General features: G+C 43.0%; 1 protein-coding gene across 4 annotated transcripts in view; it reads right to left on the bottom strand.

The window, feature by feature from the left end:
* Window positions 1-17,723, bottom strand: part of ESD (esterase D) — a 28,536-nt gene extending 10,813 nt beyond the window's left edge. Inside the window, exons 1-5 of one of the 4 annotated variants that reach the window (XM_074982775.1) lie at window positions 17,597-17,723; window positions 11,656-11,716; window positions 5,685-5,760; window positions 2,913-2,996; window positions 1,834-1,932 (exon numbers count right to left, since the gene is read on the bottom strand). In XM_074982775.1, the coding sequence (XP_074838876.1) occupies window positions 1,834-1,932; window positions 2,913-2,996; window positions 5,685-5,691 (190 nt within the window). In that variant the 5' untranslated portion in view covers window positions 5,692-5,760; window positions 11,656-11,716; window positions 17,597-17,723. Of the gene's footprint in view, window positions 1-1,833; window positions 1,933-2,912; window positions 3,002-5,684; window positions 5,761-11,655; window positions 11,717-16,177; window positions 16,337-17,094; window positions 17,429-17,596 lie in introns of those variants that run through there. The other 3 variants (XM_074982755.1, XM_074982765.1, XM_074982749.1) reach the window with 3 other exon arrangements.
* Window positions 17,724-19,270: the final 1,547 nt, after the last annotated feature.

Genomic DNA, 19,270 nt, shown 5'->3' with positions numbered 1-19,270 from the left:
TGCAATGTGTGGGGAAACCAAAAATTCCTTCTTCTGATTTTATGGGTCTCTGCATTATTTTCAGGGATCAGGGGAGGGAGAATGAAAATGTAGTGGGGGAAGACAACAACATCAAGACCAGAGCATACCCATGCTATGGGGATGAGGGAACTGTGGAATAGCTTCCCAGAATGCACTACTGCAACAGTTGATGTTAGCTAATTTGTATGTGGCAGCAATGACTCAACTTTGTGGGGAGCATAGTGGAAGTGAGGATGGTCAAAAAAATCAAACTTTTAAATTCCAATATTAGAAAATCAATATAACATTTGATTTTATCTCGTGGTGCAGACATAGCCTTAGACACTACCACAGCAGAAACAGCAACTGTCTAATTACTGTCCAAGTCTCTTTGCTTCCCAGATATTTTGTTTCCAGGGGACTTTCTAGTGGACATGCACTTACAGAGACCACCACTTTGCATCCCCCCCGAAAACTGGTGCAAACATAGTGTGGAGAAAACAAATTTAATTTTTGATCAAGTTCAACCCCTTCCTCAAAGCAGGACCAATCCCAACTAAATTATCCCAGCCAGGGCTTTGTCAAGCTGGGACATGAAAACCTCTAGGGATAGAGAGATTCCACCACCTATCTAGGTAACCTATTCCAGTGCTTCACCACCCTCCTGGTGAAATAGTTTTCCCTAATATCCAACTTACATATCTCCTAGTGCAAATTGAGACCATTACTCTGGGTTCTATCAACTGTATCCACTGAAAACAGCCTCTCTCTGTCCTCTTTGTAATCCTTCTTCAGGTAATTAAAGGCTGCTATCAAACTCCCCTCTCACTCGTCTCTTCTGTACACTAAATAAGCCTAAATGCAGCACAATTTACAATAATCTGCTTTGATATATTCCAGTTCTGCCAAGTTACGAAGAGAGAAGGCGGAAGAGAGGCCAGGAGGTTAGTGCAAAAGAGAATGTACGATCCTATCAGTGAACAAGCATGTAGAGTTTATGCTACAGTTTTTCCTGATACTTTCTAGCATTTAGATGGAAAGTATTAGAAAGGCTACAGAACAAATAAAATTGAATGCAGTTGGTATTTTCTGCTGCAGAAAGCTGGAATGCAACACACAGAACTTTGTAGGCAACTGTTAAAATAGATAGATATAAAGTTCCCCTTTTCTCCCCACTTTCCCAGTTCTGTACTAATCAACGCCTTACAAAAGGGAACATTAAACCAGCCAAGGAATGCTTCTAAGAGCCAAACTTCTCTGTTGCAAGAGAGAGGTGTGTGCTTTTTTGTAATTGTGTTGTTTTAACTTTATACAATACCAACTATACTAAACAGGAAAAGGCTATGGAAAAATCATACAACACAGTAAAAACAAATATCAGAGGGGTAGCCGTGTTAGTCTGGATCTGTAGCAGCAACGAAGGGTCCTGTGGCACCTTATAGACTAACAGAAAAGTTTAGAGCATGAGCTTTCGTGAGTGAGTGAGTTAACTTCAGTGAGTTAACTCACGAAAGCTCATGCTCTAAACTTTTCTGTTAGTCTATAAGGTGCCACAGGACCCTTTGTTGCTAGTAAAAACAAAGTGCTAGCTCCATGTTTGAACAAATTACATGGATGGTGTAAGGTATCAGTGTAGTTAGGGCTTTAATTCATTTGGTATACATTAATCCAGCAATTTTGTAAAAACCATAGAACTCCCAGATGGACCAACATTCTAGATTCAGATACAATTACACCAATACATTTAATATTAGCATGAGTCTTCCATTCTTTGGGAATAAGCAGCAGTAAACTTTCACATGCAGGCTCATCAAGTAACCTGAAGACACTTACGTGGGCTGGTATCTGGTGCAACTACGATGAGGCCATGTTCAGCTGCAGCTTGATGAAAACCAGATTTGGTTATAAAGTTCTGTTCAGTGCAAGTTAATCCTAGAGATAAGAATGACTGGTTATGTACTACTCACAAAATTCCAGATTCCAACACATACTTTACCAGAGCTACATATTAAACTACTAGTAAAATTACAACAGGCTGCAAAACACTGCTTTCAACAACTACTATTTATATTGATATGGCATACATTAGGACAAAGTTCTCAGTTTTGGTTTTTTTAAAACTAAATTCTGCACATTACATATACACACAATATAACTATGACAAAATCCATATGTCATACTTGGTCTAATTAGTTAACAGACTCAAACTGGCAGTCCTGTTAAAATTTGTTTTTGAAATGCAATGTCATTCTGCCACTGTCACCCCATGTATTAAGGTTAATATTTTAGAGTATATCCAGTGCCTGATGAGATCGAGATGAAACAATTTTCATTGTTTACACAGAACAGTTTCCCCAGTTGTGGATTCCTCCCTACTTATTTAAGTTGTGATAATTTTTTCTTTAACAAATCTCAAGAACAGCCCCCCAGAGGACAATATCTGTGAAGAATGCACACACCAGCTTATCAAAAGCTGTTTAGCCACTGTTTTTGACATACACCAACTTTTTTTTAAATGAAACTTCAGATTACTCACAGACTACCCTAAATCTATATGAAAATTGGCTCATGTTGACTCTAAAGCCTACCAACATTATATAGGCTGTAGATATTTTTGGACGTGCATGGCCAGATCCTTCAAGTTGCTCTGTACTGCTCCAGCAGCGCAAGGAAACAAGCCATAATCTGGATGCCTACCCATCCCTCTGCCCACAAGGCTTGCTGTTTCATGTATTCACACAATACGTTACAGGGGAATGTTTAAAACAAAACAAAAGCAGTCTTCCATAGAATTTAAGAACTGTTATAGAAGTATTTCTTTTTTTTCTCACTCATTTTTACATTAAATTATGGGTCCTAAATCAACCTAAGATCGTGTCTTAAAAATACTGAAGTTCTTTCGCCTTCCTCACCTGAGAGCCAGTACAGCACAGGACACTTCCCAATTTCTGCTTTTGGTGGCAAATAGATTCCAAACCTCATTTTGCATTTTAATTCTGTACTGGAGCAAAAAAAACCCACACATTATTAACAAAACTATTTACCCAACAGGCCCAGAATGATCATTTAAAAAGATCTCCACCTAGAGCTTAGCTATGCATTTCTGGAATACTAATCAGAATATCACATTTTCTTTCAGCGGATACGCAGTATTTTAAGAGTCATCATGCTCAACAACGATGGGCGCAGCAGAAGCTGGTGTCTGATGCCTCCGTCACTATTACCCTCCATCTTTCCCTGTCCAGTACGGAGTGGCTTAGTTTCTGCAGACTAACTCCACACTAATCTACTGTATCATCTATCTATTCTCTGTGGGGGCTGCCTCTCCAAGAGAAATATGTATTAAGGGAGTAACAATGTAAAATGAACAGTAACATTAGGATAGCGAATAATTTGACTGTATTTATTCTAAGTTATAAACAGATTACCAAAAACAAATGAGAAAAAAAAATAAACAGAATCTTACAATCTGTCCGGAAGGGAACATTTTGAAAATGTAAGATGTCCAATGTTCAACCTAACTCTCATCTGTTAAATTGGAGAGACTTATTTTAAGAACTTGTATATAGATAGCTCACATAATTTACAGTGCAGTCCATACAGAAATAAATGTTTCAGTCTCCCAGACTGACAGATCAATAGATTACCCAATATTTATTAAATGTTAAAATAGCCAGTAGAAAGCACTTTTTCTTCAGAAGCTACTTACCTTAGATACAAGATCTTCCAGTACCAGTACTGTATCAAGAAATGTATGTACAGGTTGAACCTGACCCATGCTGAACAAGAGAATTTGCTGGACCACGGGAGGTCAATATTGTCTACCACCATGGCATCCAATACATTTGCCACTTGCCACATGTAGTGAACAGGACACTATGGTGTGGTGACTATGGCTCTCAAGCCACATGTGGCTCTTGGAGCCTTTAAATTGCACACGGGGGGAGCCGTCTGCCCACTCTGCTCATGCATCTACCACTTGGTGGGAGAAGCGCATGGTGGCAGCCCCAGGCAGATCCGTTGAGCTGCTGACATTAAATTAGAACAGGGGTACTGGGGAAACCCACCTCTGCGGGAGGGCATTTATTTAGAGTAGGGGGGAAACAGAGTACCAGACTCCAGGAAATGGGGAGGGCATTTATTTTGGGGGGGGGGAGGGGGAGGGCACTTATTTAGAGTGGGAGGCGAATGTAGTGAATATGGAAAGATGACAACCACAAGCGTGACAATCTTTGAATTCCTATTGGACACTGCATTACCAGACAGATCCACTGCTTACTGGGCTCTTAGAAGACCTTTAAGAGTAAATTATAGCTAAAACAACAGCACAGAACACCGAGAACCAAAACTGATGGCTCTAAACAAGCTTTATGGCACCACAGGAAATTTGGCCACACCCACGATAAGTGGTTGTCCATCTAACTAAAATCAAGCCAGATTATGGATGTTGCTGAACGACAGCATACCAGGCAAGAGAAGAACAAGCACTTAATATCGCAATTCATGTGAATTATATTCAAAGTCATGCACAAGCAAACAGGTTGAAAATAGTAACAAAGAGGAAGCCATGCTAGTCTATACACTATCAAAACAAAAAGCAGTCAAGTAGCACTTTAAAGACTAGCAAAATGGTTTATTAGGCGAGCTTTCGTGGGACAGACCCACTTAGTGACCACTTAGGTCACTTAGTGGGTCTGTCCCACGAAAGCTCGCCTAATAAACCATTTTGCTAGTCTTTAAAGTGCTACTTGACTGCTTTTTGTTTTGAGGTTGAAAATACTGTGTGTGACTTTTATCTAAACTCTCCTCCAAAGCATAGAATAGCTGACTCGTGTGTAATGTGTGTCTTTGAGAGACCACAAGTGAAAAAGAAATGCTTATACATAGTTGTGTTGGTCAGGGGTTCTCAATCTTTTTCTTTTGGAGGCCCCCAAAACATGCTTTCACAACTCCACTGCCCACCTGTGCCACAACTACTGGTTTTCTGCATATAAATGCCAGAGTCAGAATTAAGGGGTAGCAGGCAAGGAACTGCCTTGGAGCCCCATGCCACAAAGGCCCCCATGAATTTAAGTGGCTCAGGCTTTGGCTTGATCCCCAGGTAGCATGGCTCAGAACCTCAGATTATAGCTCCATGCAGTGACAGTTCAGCTTTCTGCCATGGGACCCAGCAAGTCTAACATAGGCCACGCTTGGAGGACTCCCTGAAACCCACTCATGGCCTCTATGGGCCCCAGACCCTGCCCAAGACCCACTAGTATGGTAATTCCTCCTCATTAAATTAAAAGACTGTTTTCACTTCCGTCTTGTTTTGTTTAAAGCTTTGGTCATGTGAATATAATTCCTACTGCTTCATTGACATGAAAGCTAATATGTATTTATATCTCCATACTGCAAATACAGCAGCCCAATGTGATGAGACCCATCCTCAGGACAGGGATATATTTTCTATAACAAATTTACTAATAATATCTACAGAGTTTAGTATGAACTGTTTAACAGTGTAGAATAAAGCAACCAGTAAGCCAAACACAAAATACTAATATAAAAATAAAGCTAATAAAACACTGATAGTGTATCAAAGAAATGTGTATTTATGTTTACTTATGGATATACTGGAAGTAATATACTATTGCCATTGCTCTCCCTTTGCTAAATGTTTAGGTTGTCTTTGTAATGTTTACCTGTCATGTTCAAACACCTTCTGGAAACCCTCAAAGCATTTGTTGCTAGAAATCTGTTTCAGTGCCATAGTCTCAGCTGTTTGAAGAAACAAAAATAAACACTATCAATCTGTAGTATCATTACAATTTCTCAAAATATATCATCTCCAGAAATCAGACATTTGCTAATGCTCTGAATAGGCATTTTTTAAGTGACCGCAATCCAGGTTTTCAAAGAATTTACCTTCCATTTACACCAATTCTTGACATATTTCAGAAACAAAATTTCATTTTCTTCACATGAACATTTCAGCTTCAATAACTGTGATAGGGTATCAAATCTGAGTTACCAAGACACCTTCTTATATGTTTTTATAATACACAGATCTGAACAGCTTTTTGTTTTTACAAGTCATCTTACCTCTTGCAATCTACAGTCTTTTATTCTTCAGTATCTACTGCTATACAACACAAATGTATTTACATCTGAAACCTATTCTTTGAGGATTTTTGGGTCATTCTTCCTTTGCAAACACTACTTTCCAAGCCCGGCAAGGAACAGAATACCACGTTGAATCTCTCTAGTCCAGCACCCTTGACCTTACTGGTGCCGAACGAGAGAATTTGCCACAGGGGATCAGTATTATCTAGCAGCGTTACCAATGCTTCCAATATGTATTTGGCTCCTAGAAGAAATTTAGGGGTAAATTACAGCCAAATAACAGCAGAGAATATTGAAAGCCATGACTGATGGTCATAAACAAATGTTATGGCACCTTGGCTGTGTCTACACTAGCCCCAAACTTCGAAATGGCCATGCAAATGGCCATTTCGAAGTTTACTAATGAAGCACTAAAATGCATATTCAGCGCTTCATTAGCATGCGGGCAGCCGCGGCGCTTCGAAATTGACGCGCCTCGCCGCCGCGCGGCTCGTCCCGACGGGGCTCCTTTTCGAAAGGACCCCGCCTACTTCGAAGTCCCCTTATTCCCATCAGCTCAGGGGAATAAGGGGACTTTGAAGTAGGCAGGGTCCTTTCGAAAGGAGCCCCGTCGGGATGAGCCGCACAGTGGCGAGGCGCATCAATTTCGAAGCGCCGCGGCTGCCCGCATACTAATGAAGCGCTGAATATGCATTTCAGTGCTTCATTAGTAAACTTCGAAATGGCCATTTGCATGGCCATTTCGAAGTTTGGGGCTAGTGTAGACATAGCCCATGGGAAATTTGGCCACAAGTGTAAGTGGATATTCATTTGACTAAAATTATGATGGACTAGGGATGTTGCCAGATGAGAGACTCAACCTGTAGTACAGAACAGGAGTTTTCCTTTCCTTGGCCCTCATTTTGTTCATCAAAGTTAACTCGAGAAGTATATGTTCTCTCACCATACTCTGGATGGGGCCTTTTAATAAATACTTAATATCCAAATACCTTCTCTTTTGCTAGCCACATATTAGAAACTAAATAGAATCTTTTAAACTATTGGTATCTGCATCTTGAAGAAACTGGTGTTATTGTCTCAATACTTATATTTATATATTAAGAAGCATGACTCTACATTTGGGACCTAATTCAATCAGTACAATTTTATTTTGGTGTAACTTCCCTGGTTATGATGCCTTTACTCTAGCACAGAACTGGCGTAACACAGTAGTGAACGGTATCAAAGAGGTAGCCGTATTAGTCTGTATCTTCAAAAACAACAAGAAGTCCCGTGGCACCTTGTAGACTAACAGATATTTTGGAGCATAAGCTTTCATGGGCAAAGACTGGATTCACCAGATGCATGAGACGAAGTGGGTCTTTGCCCATGAAATCTTATGCTCCAAAATATCTGTTAGTCTACAAGGTGCCACGGGACTTCTTGTTGTTTTTACAGTAGTGAGAGAGCTTCTTAGCACCTTCGGAAAGCTACAAATCTTTTCATATATATTCTCAAAACTGTTTATCATACAATTATTCTTACTACTTTTAGGCTACATCTATACTATGAGATAAATTCGAATTTAAGGCAGTTAGCTCAATATTACCAAGTGACTGTTTTCACTGTAATACCATTTGCTCAATTTAGGGAGCACTAATATCGATATCATAATATCGTTGGTACCTGCTGGGTGTAGCATCAAACTCAAATTCAAAAGTTCAATTAAAGGCCAGTGTGGAAGCACCACAACTTAAATTCGAATTTATTAGCCTCCAGAGGTGTCCTGTATATAACTCACATGTCCCCTCAGTGCTCCGCTCTGGCTGCTGCTCTCCAGGTATGCCGGAATTAGATAACAGGAAGACAGTGAATTTCAAATCAGGACCCAGGACGCTGTGGCTGTGCGCTCATGTTTGTATGAGAGCCTGAGAAATGTCCTTCTTTGCTATTACCACATCTACCCATTACAAAATGTCCCCTCATGGAGTTTGTGGCTGTCTCTCTACACATGGTTATTTTTTCTGCACTGCCTGGCACCAGCCACTGTCCCGCCACACCACAAGGCAGCAAGGGTGTTGTGGGGGGTCATGCTTGCATAAGAGGCTGACAGCTGTCTTCTTGGCAGTTTACATTTGTGCGCACCCCTGCTCCCTCGCCCACAGGCGCCACATAGTTGGAGTCTTTCCCACGCTCAACCACATTACGTGGCTAGCCGCCAATCCAATAAAGGGATGTGGCTGCCATTTGGTGCTGACCTTTCTGTGAGGCAGCATCATGTTCTGGCTTGCATGCAGTTAGGGCTTCAAGGGCAGACAACCTTTTTCGGGGCTTGCAGCCACTGGTGGGGGGGGGAGTCTCCCCAGTGGCTAAGATCTGCAGGGCCTTCCTTCCGCACAGATGGACTACTTCAACTGCTCCCCCGACTGAAACCAGCCCCACCCCCCATCCCAAAAAGGACCAGGGGCTAGCTTCTACCAGGGGGAATTTTCCTCCGGTGGCCAAGATTTTTAGGAGCTTCCACCTGCCAGGAGGAAGTCTCCCCCAGTGGTTAAGATTTTCAGGACCTTTCTTCCACACAGTTGGGGGGAGGGGGTGAACTACTTCAACTGGAACCCCACCAAAAATAGTTCGGGGGCTTTTCTGTTGCCAGCTGGGGGAAGTTTCCCCTGGTGGCTAAGATTTTTTGGGCTTTTCTGCTGCCAAGCGGCTAAGATTTTCAGGACGTTGCTGCCATCCCCGTGTTGGCAATTTCTGTGTAGTGAAAAGGTAAGACAAAAAAAAAAATCTCCTTTCCTAGCCTGTTCTATCCTTCTTCTAACTTTGGAACTTTCACGCAGGGAAGAGTGGGGGCAGGGCCATTTGAGAATACAGACTGTGCACAGAAGCTGTATAATGAACTGGGAAGCCAAATACCCTCCCCTCGCCAACTCACTTTTTTCCAAAAACCTGACTATCAACCCTTTCTTCCTGCTTTTTTCATTGCCTCTGTATTATTTTTGGGGATCAGAGGCAATCAAGGGAGGGGGGACAGTCAGTGGATGGTCAGTTGAGAAGACACACACCTGCTGATTTTTATAAAATCCTTGATAATCCAGTTATAGAAGAAAGCGATTTCTGTTAACTTCGCCATTTTTGTTGATGCCCTACTTTTCCTTCTTTCCAACTGGAAAAATGGACATTTGCTTACCACTGGAAGGGTAAGCAACATAATGTGGGAAAATGAGGTCAAATACCAGCAAAAATACCCAGAATGCTATGGGGATGGGGGAACTGTGGGATAGGTTTCCCCAATGCACAGGTACAACAATCAATGTTTGCTGACTGAGTGTGGCAGCAATAAGTCAACTTTGTGAGGAGCATGTGGGAAGATGAGGATAGTCAAATTCGAATTTATAAAATCCATTACAAAAATCGATATTAATTTGAATTCTCTAGTAGTGTAGACATAGCCTTAGGCTGTCAATAATGTACATTTGGGCTTTATCACAGGATTCTCTCTTATCAGATTGGGTTCAGGGATCGTTATACAAAAATAAGGAAACTGAAAAATACAAAACACATATTTTTACAATCTTCTCTAATAAGTATGCACCATTCAAACATATTAAAATATTTCTGCTGAAACCCACCCAGAATGCTTGCAATAATCAACACACCTGCAGTGATGAGCAAAATGAGCCAGAAGACCTAAGCAGTTTATACTTTGCATTCTAAGACTCCTAATAAAATTCAATTGTTACTCTGCTGATGTCATTCTGAGACATCCACCACATTTGCAGCTTCTTCCAATTTCACACTATGGCCTTCATGCATTTCCTCTTCCTCTTTATTTAATTTCATCTTTGAAACTTTTTTGAGGAAACAGACAGATCACATGCATTTCTGCTTGAGACGTGCACCAGTTTTATATGGTTTAATCAAAGTTTGTGAAGTGATTTAAGGGTGTTAAATAAGCAGAACCATACAGCATAAACACATGGTTTTGATTTATATCAGATAAAAACTAACTGGTACCTCAGATTGAACTGAGGGACTCCTACATAGCCCTAAGAGTCCATAGCTCCCTCAGGTGCATTTTCTATCCTATAATTTAGTCTAGCATTAAAATATTGTCATTTTTAATTTTGTCATTGACTGGTACACAGCATCCTAAAACACCCGTGGTACTACATATCATAAGTCAGTGCCAAAAGATAACAGGTTGTACCTCTAAAGGTACAAGCTAAGAATATGAGATAAAGCGAAGTGGAGTAAGGCCATTAAACACTTATTCGAGCTGTTGGGTTTTCAGTCATTTCTTGAAGAGGTCTCTTTCAGTAGTTCCTTGGCCTATAGTGAAACCCATTCCTTAGTGAGTGCCTGGAATACTGAGCCAGAAATAAGCAGAGACAAATGACACAGTGAGAGAGAAGACTGGGCAAAACATAAGGGGGTATGAGAGTGGAGGGCTGAGACTGAGATGCAACAGAATTATGAGAACTAACTCTACGTTCCAGTACTTTTTATTTTAATACGACACTTTTCCTAACTAAGTCAAGATGGTGTATCTACTAATCTTACTGTCATCTAAGCTACCAAGCGGAATATTAATTATAACTGTTGTTGTCAAAGTTGTTGTTGTCAAAAGAGAAATTTGATAACCTTCTTAAAAACTTCATACATAGTCATTTTGGTGGGGTGGGGGGGAAGGACTGGAGGACAACATGAAACATTACTCTAGAAGAGTGTGGTAGGGAAATGGGATGCGATTATTTGGGATGCTACCATAGCTAAATATCTTACAGCAGTTAAAGTTCACTAAGATGATATTTAACTGTCATCAGCTTTATTTATAGGACATAGCATTGTCTGTTTAAACACAGTATGAGCAGCCAGGAAATTGAGTTCTCATCCAAGCTCCATCACTGACTTGCCTGTGCTTTATGTTTCCAGTATTCATCTATTATCTCTTACTTTCCAGGTAGGCTATACATTTCTGAGGGTAAAGATTGTTCTTTTTATTGTGTGTTTGTGCAGCACCAAGCACAGTGGAGATGTTCTCTATGACTAGGCCCCTAAGCATTACCGCAATACATAAAATAAATATATTTACCAGCCACAAGTTTACCAACGATTACAGAAAATTAAAAAAGGACTCCTCTGTTATATGTTAGTCTAATGTAGTTTTCTGCCCCATCAAAACAGAAATTTGTCAACCCATCTCTGACTTGTTAAGAAAGCAACATTAATTCATTTTAATGCTTATTACCTCTCTCTTCTGCTTGTTCCGATACCGTATATTTAAACTCTTAATGAAATGTTTTGTTGGTGGTTTTATGGTTAAATGAAAAATTGCAGATGTCTTGTTTAGGAACTTTTTAGAACTGTAAGCCCCAAGGGAAAATTATTTGCATTTAACGTAAGTGACAGCTTCTAAATAATGATATAGGGTATACTCTAAATTAGAAGATCTTCACTTAAATAGCCTTAAAAGGCAAAGAGATAATGGATATTTACAGATGCCCTGGGGTTGTTAGATTTTTAATCCAGTTTCAGTGCTAAATGTAGAAAGGTAATATTTGGTTTTACCTGCTCTATAGACTGTTCTTTTGTTCAAGCCCAAATGCTGATTAATTGAGGAGATATAATCCTGCAAAAAAAGAGTAAAGGAATCAATTTTTGTAAAAGAGCAATTTGATTGCTATGCAAATCTTTTTATATATACAAAAGTAATATTTCTCTGGGGTCATGTCTTACTCTTTTTTCTATAATCACATTGGGTTTGATTATATCAATGTCAATTTACATAACAAAAACATCAAGGCTCTGATTAAAAAGGTCAGTTTGAGTGCCCAAAACTAAGCTCCTAAAATAAATTCATACTCAGGCACCTGGGACAAAAAGAACCACAGACTGAAAACCAAATTCATTTTTGTTGTTGATTTCAGTGAAGTTAATATGTTTTCAATTTGTTGAAAAAGGCAATTCATACACAAGCTAAATATAAAAGACTAAGTTTTTGCAGAAGTAGGATTACCAGTGGAATGCAATCAGGCAAATAAAATTTTAGTCTACTAGGAAATTCTTCCTGATCTTTAATAAGTTCTGTTTATCTACTGAGTAGCCTCATTAATTTTCATTCAATTTAAAAGTGAAACAAAAGAAAGCAAAGACTATATTATAGGAGACAATTCAAACACTTGCAGGGCTACATACCAGTTAATACAATATTGGTTTAACACCTAACTTGTGAGAAATTTTAGTAGTATGCCATGTTGTAGCCAGGACAGTCCCAAAATATGAGAGAGAAAAGGGGGCGTGGGCGTGAGGCTACATGTTTTATTGGACCAACTTCTATTGGTGAAAAACCACAAGATTTCGAGCTACACAGATCAAACCTAAAGAACACTGTGTAGCTCAAAATGCTCTCTCACCAACAGGAGTAATATCTTTTGATCGAATATACCCCATCCACCTCCTATAAGTTTTAACTGTGGGAGGTATACCTATTTTGGATTAAACAACCAGTCCAGTAGCATCTTAAGGACAAACAAACATATTTATTAATTAATAAGCTTTCGTGGGTAAGACCCATTACCTCAGACTACTTTTGGAGGGTAAACTCTTGTTTAACCAGTATTTGACTAATCAGCACTCTCAAATAACCACCATAACTCGTGGGCTCTTTCCGTCTCATCCCCTGGCAGTGGCTACAAAGATACATTGTAATAAGCTGGCAGCAATAAAATCTCACTGGTTTAGTTGGAAGTGGCTCTCCTAGAGGGACATTCAGATGGCAAATTACAAACCTCACCTCTTGGCATCCTGTTCCTTGAAAAAACTAAAAAGGCATGTGTAATCTAACCCCATTAATCATGTAAAAACAAAAAAAGCAGTCATGTAGCACTTTAAAGACTAACAAAACAATTTATTAGGTGATGAGCTTTCACGGGACAGACCCACTCCTTCAGATCTATAGCCATACCAAAACAGACTCAACATACAAAACACAGAGGTTCAAAAACTATCAAGCTTGGCAAATCAGCTAGAAGACCAGAAAGGGGGGGGTGCAGAGTGGGGGAAGTTAAGCCTTTGGTCAAACATCAAAGTATGCGGGGGGAAAAAAAAAAAAGAGTCCTTATAATGGCTCAGGAAATTGCTGTCCCTGTTCAAACCATTCTTTGGTTAAGAGTGTTTGCAGTTTGCCCAATAATGAATGAACACAGAGCAGACATCAAAAATCTCCAAATACACAAAACTGTCAGCCAGCACTTTAATGAAGTGTGCCATTCTGTTAAAGACCCGAAAGTTTGTATTCTGGAGAAAAGAAACTTTAACAACTGTGGTCTGTCCCACAAAAGCTCATCACCAAATAAATCATTTTCTTATTCTTTAAAGTGCTACATTTCTGATGCTTTGTTTTGCTGGGATACAGACTAACCTGGCTACTTCTCTGTTACTATTCAACCGTTTAGAGAGAGAATGTTGGGAACTAACATTCATATTCAAATTCAACACATTAACAAGTGGTTTGATCAGGGACAGCAATTACCTGGCCTATTATAAGGATTCTTTCACATACTTTGACGTTTGCTCAAACACTTAACTTCCCCCACCCATCACCACACTCTCTTGCATCTGATCTGCCAACCTCAATAATTTTTCTGATTAGTCAACCCTGATTAATGTATAAAGTACAGAGATCCAAAATTGTTGAGTCTGCTCCGGTAAGGCTATAGATCTTAAGAAGTGGGTCTATCCCACAAAACCTCATCACCTAATAAACTATTTTGTTAATCTTTTGTTCTCTCCTATGGACAACCTCCCAGACTCATCAGGATCCTCATTAACAGCCACAGTCTATACCCCAGGAACACCAGTCCTAAAACCTTTCCCTGCAACAAAGCCCACTGCCAGCTTTGTCCACATATCTTCTCTGGAAAAATCATCACTGGACCTAACCAGGTTACTCACAGAATCACGGGCACTTTCTCATGCTCCTCTACCAACATCATATATGCCATCATGTGCCAACAATGCCCAGATGCTTTGTATATTGGACAGACTTCTAACTCCCTTAGACAAAGGGTCAATGGGCACAAAACAGACATCAAAACACTCCAGATCCACAAACCAGTTAGTCAACATTTTAATGGAATGGGGCATTCTGTCAATGACCTAAAGATGTGTGTGTTACTGAAGAAGAATTATCGCACCGTTCTGGAAAGGGAAGCAGCCGAGCTGGCTTTTATATTCAAATTCGGCACATTAACACATGGTTTAAATCGTGATGGGAACTTTCTGAGTCACTAGAGGGGCTCGTCTGCATACCTGGCTCAGTCTAATTCTTGACCTTCCCCCCACCCCTCCACTCTCCGATTTGCTCACCTTGATTATCTTTTTCTGATTTGTCCTCCTTGCTTACTGTTTTTGGTTCTCTGTGCCTTAAATATTGAGTCTGTTCTGGTCTGGCTATGGTCTGAAGAAGTGGGTCTGTCCCATGATGGCTCACCTAATAAACTATTTTGCTAGTCTTTAAAGTGCTGCTTGACTGCTTTTTGTTTTGATAGTGTATAGACTAGCACGGCTTCCTCTCTGTTACTACTGTTAATCTTTAAAGAGCTACATGACTGCTTTTTTGTTTTGCTCTCAAAGGGCAAAGCTGGAGGCTTGTGGGTCCCCACTCTGGAGTTGGCTGCAGCTCCCTGCGTGGTGTCACCCCCTTCCTCCCTGCTGTGGGGCTCCACCTTGGAGGGCTTTGCAGAGCCCTGGGTTAGGAGATGGCAGCTGCAAACCTGCCTCCTTGTGCTCAGGCCCATGGCCATCATACAAGAGAGCACAGAGCCAGGAAGAAAGGTAAGAGCTGGGGTTTGTATACAGCCCTGCCCCTTGGGCGGGGGTGGGGGGGTGAGTACATCCCACTCAGCACTACCCTGCGTCCCTCCATGCTGCATGTGAGTGTAAATGGCAGGCTCCTCCGCACTCCTATCCGTGCGAGTACTGAACTCTCTCTTATCCAGAATATTTGACTATCCAGCAACCTCCCAGTCCCCTGGATGCCAGATATCTCAGAGTTTACGGTACTTGATTGTGAAATGAGCAGGTGGGTTCTGAAATGAAGGATATTAACATATTAGATGAAAAGACATTATATAGCAGAGTTAAATTCTAAAAACTAGAGAGGGAAACAAAGCTTAGATTGTGCACAAACCATAAGGACTATGTCTACACTGGCAGAAAACTTTGAAATGGCCATATCGAAGATTACTAACTAATGAGGTGCTGAAATGCATATTCAGCACCTCATTAGCATGCCACCACCTGCAGCTCTTCAAAACTTTCATGTTTCAATGCCACGTGGCTCGTCCAGACAGGGGTCCTTTTTGAAAGGACCCTGCCAACTTCAAAATCCCCTTAGTCCTATGAGCTAATAAGAATAAGGGGATTTCAAAGTTGGCAGGGTCCTTTTGAAAAGGACCCCCTTCTGGGCGAGCAGCACAGGAGCGAAACGCAGCAATTTCAAAGTCCCGCAGCTGCTGGCATGCTAATGGAGTGCTGAATATGCATTTCAGCACCTCATTAGTAATCTTTAATTTGGCCATTTTCATGGCCATTTCAAACTTTTGTGCCAGTGTAGACATGGCTAAGGAGTATAGAAGAAAGAGTGATGGAATTATGTTGAATTTTAAAAGTAAGTGGGTCATACATAAAATTACACTATACATTAGGGAAATGAGGTGAAGAGTCAACTAATTATGGGGAGCTGTCAGTACTGAAGAAGGTAGACAGAGCAACTGGAAGGAGAGAAAGAAAGGAATGCAAGCCAGGAACCTTCAGCAGTGTAGATAAAAAATAACCAGGACAAGATAACATTAGCTGCTGTCCAATAAGAGGTTAATTTGGAAGTGCTGAAGCAAAGAAGCTCAAAGTACATATGTGATCTCTCCCTCCCCTTTGAGATGGATTGATTTATACCTACCCTGATGAACTAATACACAGAAAATATCTTCCAAGCTCTGTTTAGTTCCTTTAGCATCTAACTGGAACTTTTTTTTTTTTTTTTTTAAATACAGGAGTTGGACAAGGCAATGCCAAGGAATTCCTCATTTACCTTCACTTTACTGTTCATTAATTTAGACACTTTTATCATATCTTCCTTCTCAACTAAGCAAGCCAATCTTCAACGTTGCTCTTCACATGAGATGGTTTGAGCATGGGCCTCCTAAACACAGGGCTGCAAGTTCAGTCTTTGAGAAGGCCATTAAGGGGTCTGGGGCAAACAAATTAAAAATAAATTGGTCAGGCATGGTGCTTAGCTCTGTCAAAGAGGGCAGGGTACTGGGCTTGCTGACCTCAAGGTCTCTTCCAGTTCCGAGATATGTATATGCAGCTGCCCACAGGCAATCTCAAACATGGGACTTCTGGAGCTTAGTACAGGCACCTCTACAGCTTGAGCTAAAGGTCAGCAGGCTCTCAGCCTGGGCTGTAGAGGGCACTTGGGCTGGGTCTACACTCGCCTTGGAAGAGCAAATGTTAAGTTTTCACCTGCCGGAGTGCCATTTTGCACATGTGCAAAACAGAGCCTTCCAGGGTCAACATCAACCCTGGAACTCCTTGCAAGCCACCCGGATTAAGGAACGCCCACCGGAAGAGCGCTCCCATCGACATTCTGCAATGGGGACCGCCACAAAGATTGACACCTGCAAAAAATCGATTTCTGGTACGCAATTAGCATACCTAAGGTGGCGTAGCAGCCGTCACCATTCCAGGTCAGTGTGAGCCAAGCCCTGCCCTGTTCTCTCTCTGCCAAGTGATCTGGGTACCACTACCCGGAGAGATAACCACCCACCGGTGCGCCGGTTACACCTGCACAGCTCCATATTCCACACCCTTGAGCCAAGCGCCGCGGCAACCTCCTCTGGGTCTGCCAAACCAGCAAGAAGCCCCGCGGCACCTGACAGACCAACAGATATTTTGGCGCGTGAGCTTTCGTGGGCAAAGACCCGCTTCGTCTATGCTCCGAAATACCTGCTCGTCTACCAGGCGCCCCCGGACTTCCCGTTGGTTTTGCAGATTCCGACTACCTCGGCTGCCTCTCTAGTTCTGCAGTGTCCCTTCGGGCCAGGCCGAGCAGCCCCACGCGCAGCGCCGCAGGCGAGGGCGCCCCGGGGTGCAGTTCGGGCAGCGGGAGACTGACTGTGCTGCGTTCCTCGCCGTCCCGCTCCGACACCTCGGACCCGGGCCAGCCCGTGCCCGCGGCGCTGGCTACCAGGACGGCCCGGGACTCATCAAAGCAACCCCCTCACTGAGCAGCACCCGGGAAGCCGCCCCGGAGGTTGCAGCCGGGCCTGTGCGCTCCGCGCCACTAGGCCGCAGCTGGGAGACAGGCGGAGCCGCGCTCCCTCCCCCGCTGCCCGCCGGGGCCCAGCGAGCCGCGCTGTGCAGCCACCCCGGGACCGGTACGACCCGCCCCGCGGCAGAGCGAGCGCGGCCCCGCCCCCGCCGGGAGAGGCCAGTGGCCGCCGCTTACCTCAGGCGGGAGGATGACCGGTGCCGGAGCCGCCGCAGACAGCGCGGGAGCTGGGGCGGAGGGGGGCGGCTCTTAACATGGCGCCTCCCCGCCCGCAGCCCACAGCGCCGCCTCGGGGCCGCCACCAGAGGCCTGCCTCGTCCGCCCGTCCCCCCACCCGCTGCCGGGCCCCTCTCTCGCCCAGTGCCGCAGCCCGTCCCAAGACTGACCCCCCACCACACACTGTTCCCTCCAGGGCTGCCCTTCCTTCCCCAGTGCCACCGCCGCTTCCGGGGCTGCCCCCGTGTCACTGCCCTGCTCCCCGAGCGCCAGCAGGGCCCCCCTCTTCCCTCCACACGCTCCCTGTCCCCGTTCCCGCTCCAGCGTCCTCAGCCCCCCATCTACCTGGCGTCCCCACCCCCTCTAGGGCTGGATCCTGGGGAGGACCGCCCAAGTACCTACCCCAAGAGGGTATTTCCTTCAGTACTGGGAGGGGGGGAGAAAAAAATTTCTGACCACACACATCTGGGTGTCACTGACCACCCCAGCGTGGAACCCAAGTTAATCATTGAACAATTACAAATACTTGTTGGAGAGCATATCCTGAAAAAAACGGGAACTCCTGGGGCACCTGGCACACAAACAGATTTATTGGAGCATCAGCTTTCGTGGGCAAAGAGCTGCTTCGTCAGGTGCCCCGGGACTTTCCATTGTTTTCGGCGATGCAGACTAACAGGGCTCCCCCTCTGATACATATCCTGAAAGAAATATTTCTCGAACGCTCTCTTGTCTGGCTTTCCAACAGCACCCCCCCCCCCCCATTCAGCCCTGCCCCACTTTTCTGCAAAGACAAGAGTGGATTGAAGGACTAATTTGGCTTCTTTATTCCTAGGGGGGAAATGAGTAAGTGTAAGGATATAATTCAGTCATGTGCACTTTTTGCTTAGATCCTTAACATTCAAAGGAAAAGTGGGAGCATACTTGATTTTTCAAGAACTATCAAAAGAACAAAACTTGTGCTGAAAAATCCTCTCTTTGTCCTCTTCTGCCATATTTTCAAGGAGAAGAATGCTACTAAACAATAGAGAGCAAAATAATTTTTAAGAAACACATAAAGTCAGAAGTGCCAAAAGACTATAATACTACAGGAAAGAATTCTAAAGGTAAGCAGCATATTTGTCACATTATTTAAAGGTGTTAGTTATGTTGTATTAATTTAGATCAGTGGTTCTGAAGCATTTGATCATGCCTCCCTTTGTGTCTGTAGTTATTTACACCACACCCCACAAGTACATATACTGCCATCCTGCTCTGGCATCAGAGTAGAGAGCAGCCACAGCTAGCTGGGTTCGCAGCTCTGAATGCAGTACTGCCTCTGGAGCAGCACACAAGGGAGGCAATGTGAAAAGTGATATTTGTCAACACCGTTTGTCATAGAACACATAGTGCCCTATCACCACCCTTATTCCTGTGCTACTGTTGCTGCTACCACCTCACCACCTCCAGGTGAGGGATTATGGACAAGAGATCCTAAACTGAGGGATTGGTGGGGAGAGGAGAGCCTGAGCCCCAGGGGAATGGTGGGGGGGAAACTCCCACTGTCCCTTTTATTCCTGTGCATGTCCAAACTGCATGAGCCACAGCATAGGTGCTGGAACTAGAAGAGGGGGTCCTGTAGCACCTGTAAACTCCCAG

Source organism: Carettochelys insculpta, chromosome 1, assembly GCF_033958435.1.
Source record: "Carettochelys insculpta isolate YL-2023 chromosome 1, ASM3395843v1, whole genome shotgun sequence".
Lineage (NCBI taxonomy): Eukaryota > Metazoa > Chordata > Testudines > Carettochelyidae > Carettochelys > Carettochelys insculpta.
This window is presented reverse-complemented; position numbering and strand designations above follow the sequence as displayed.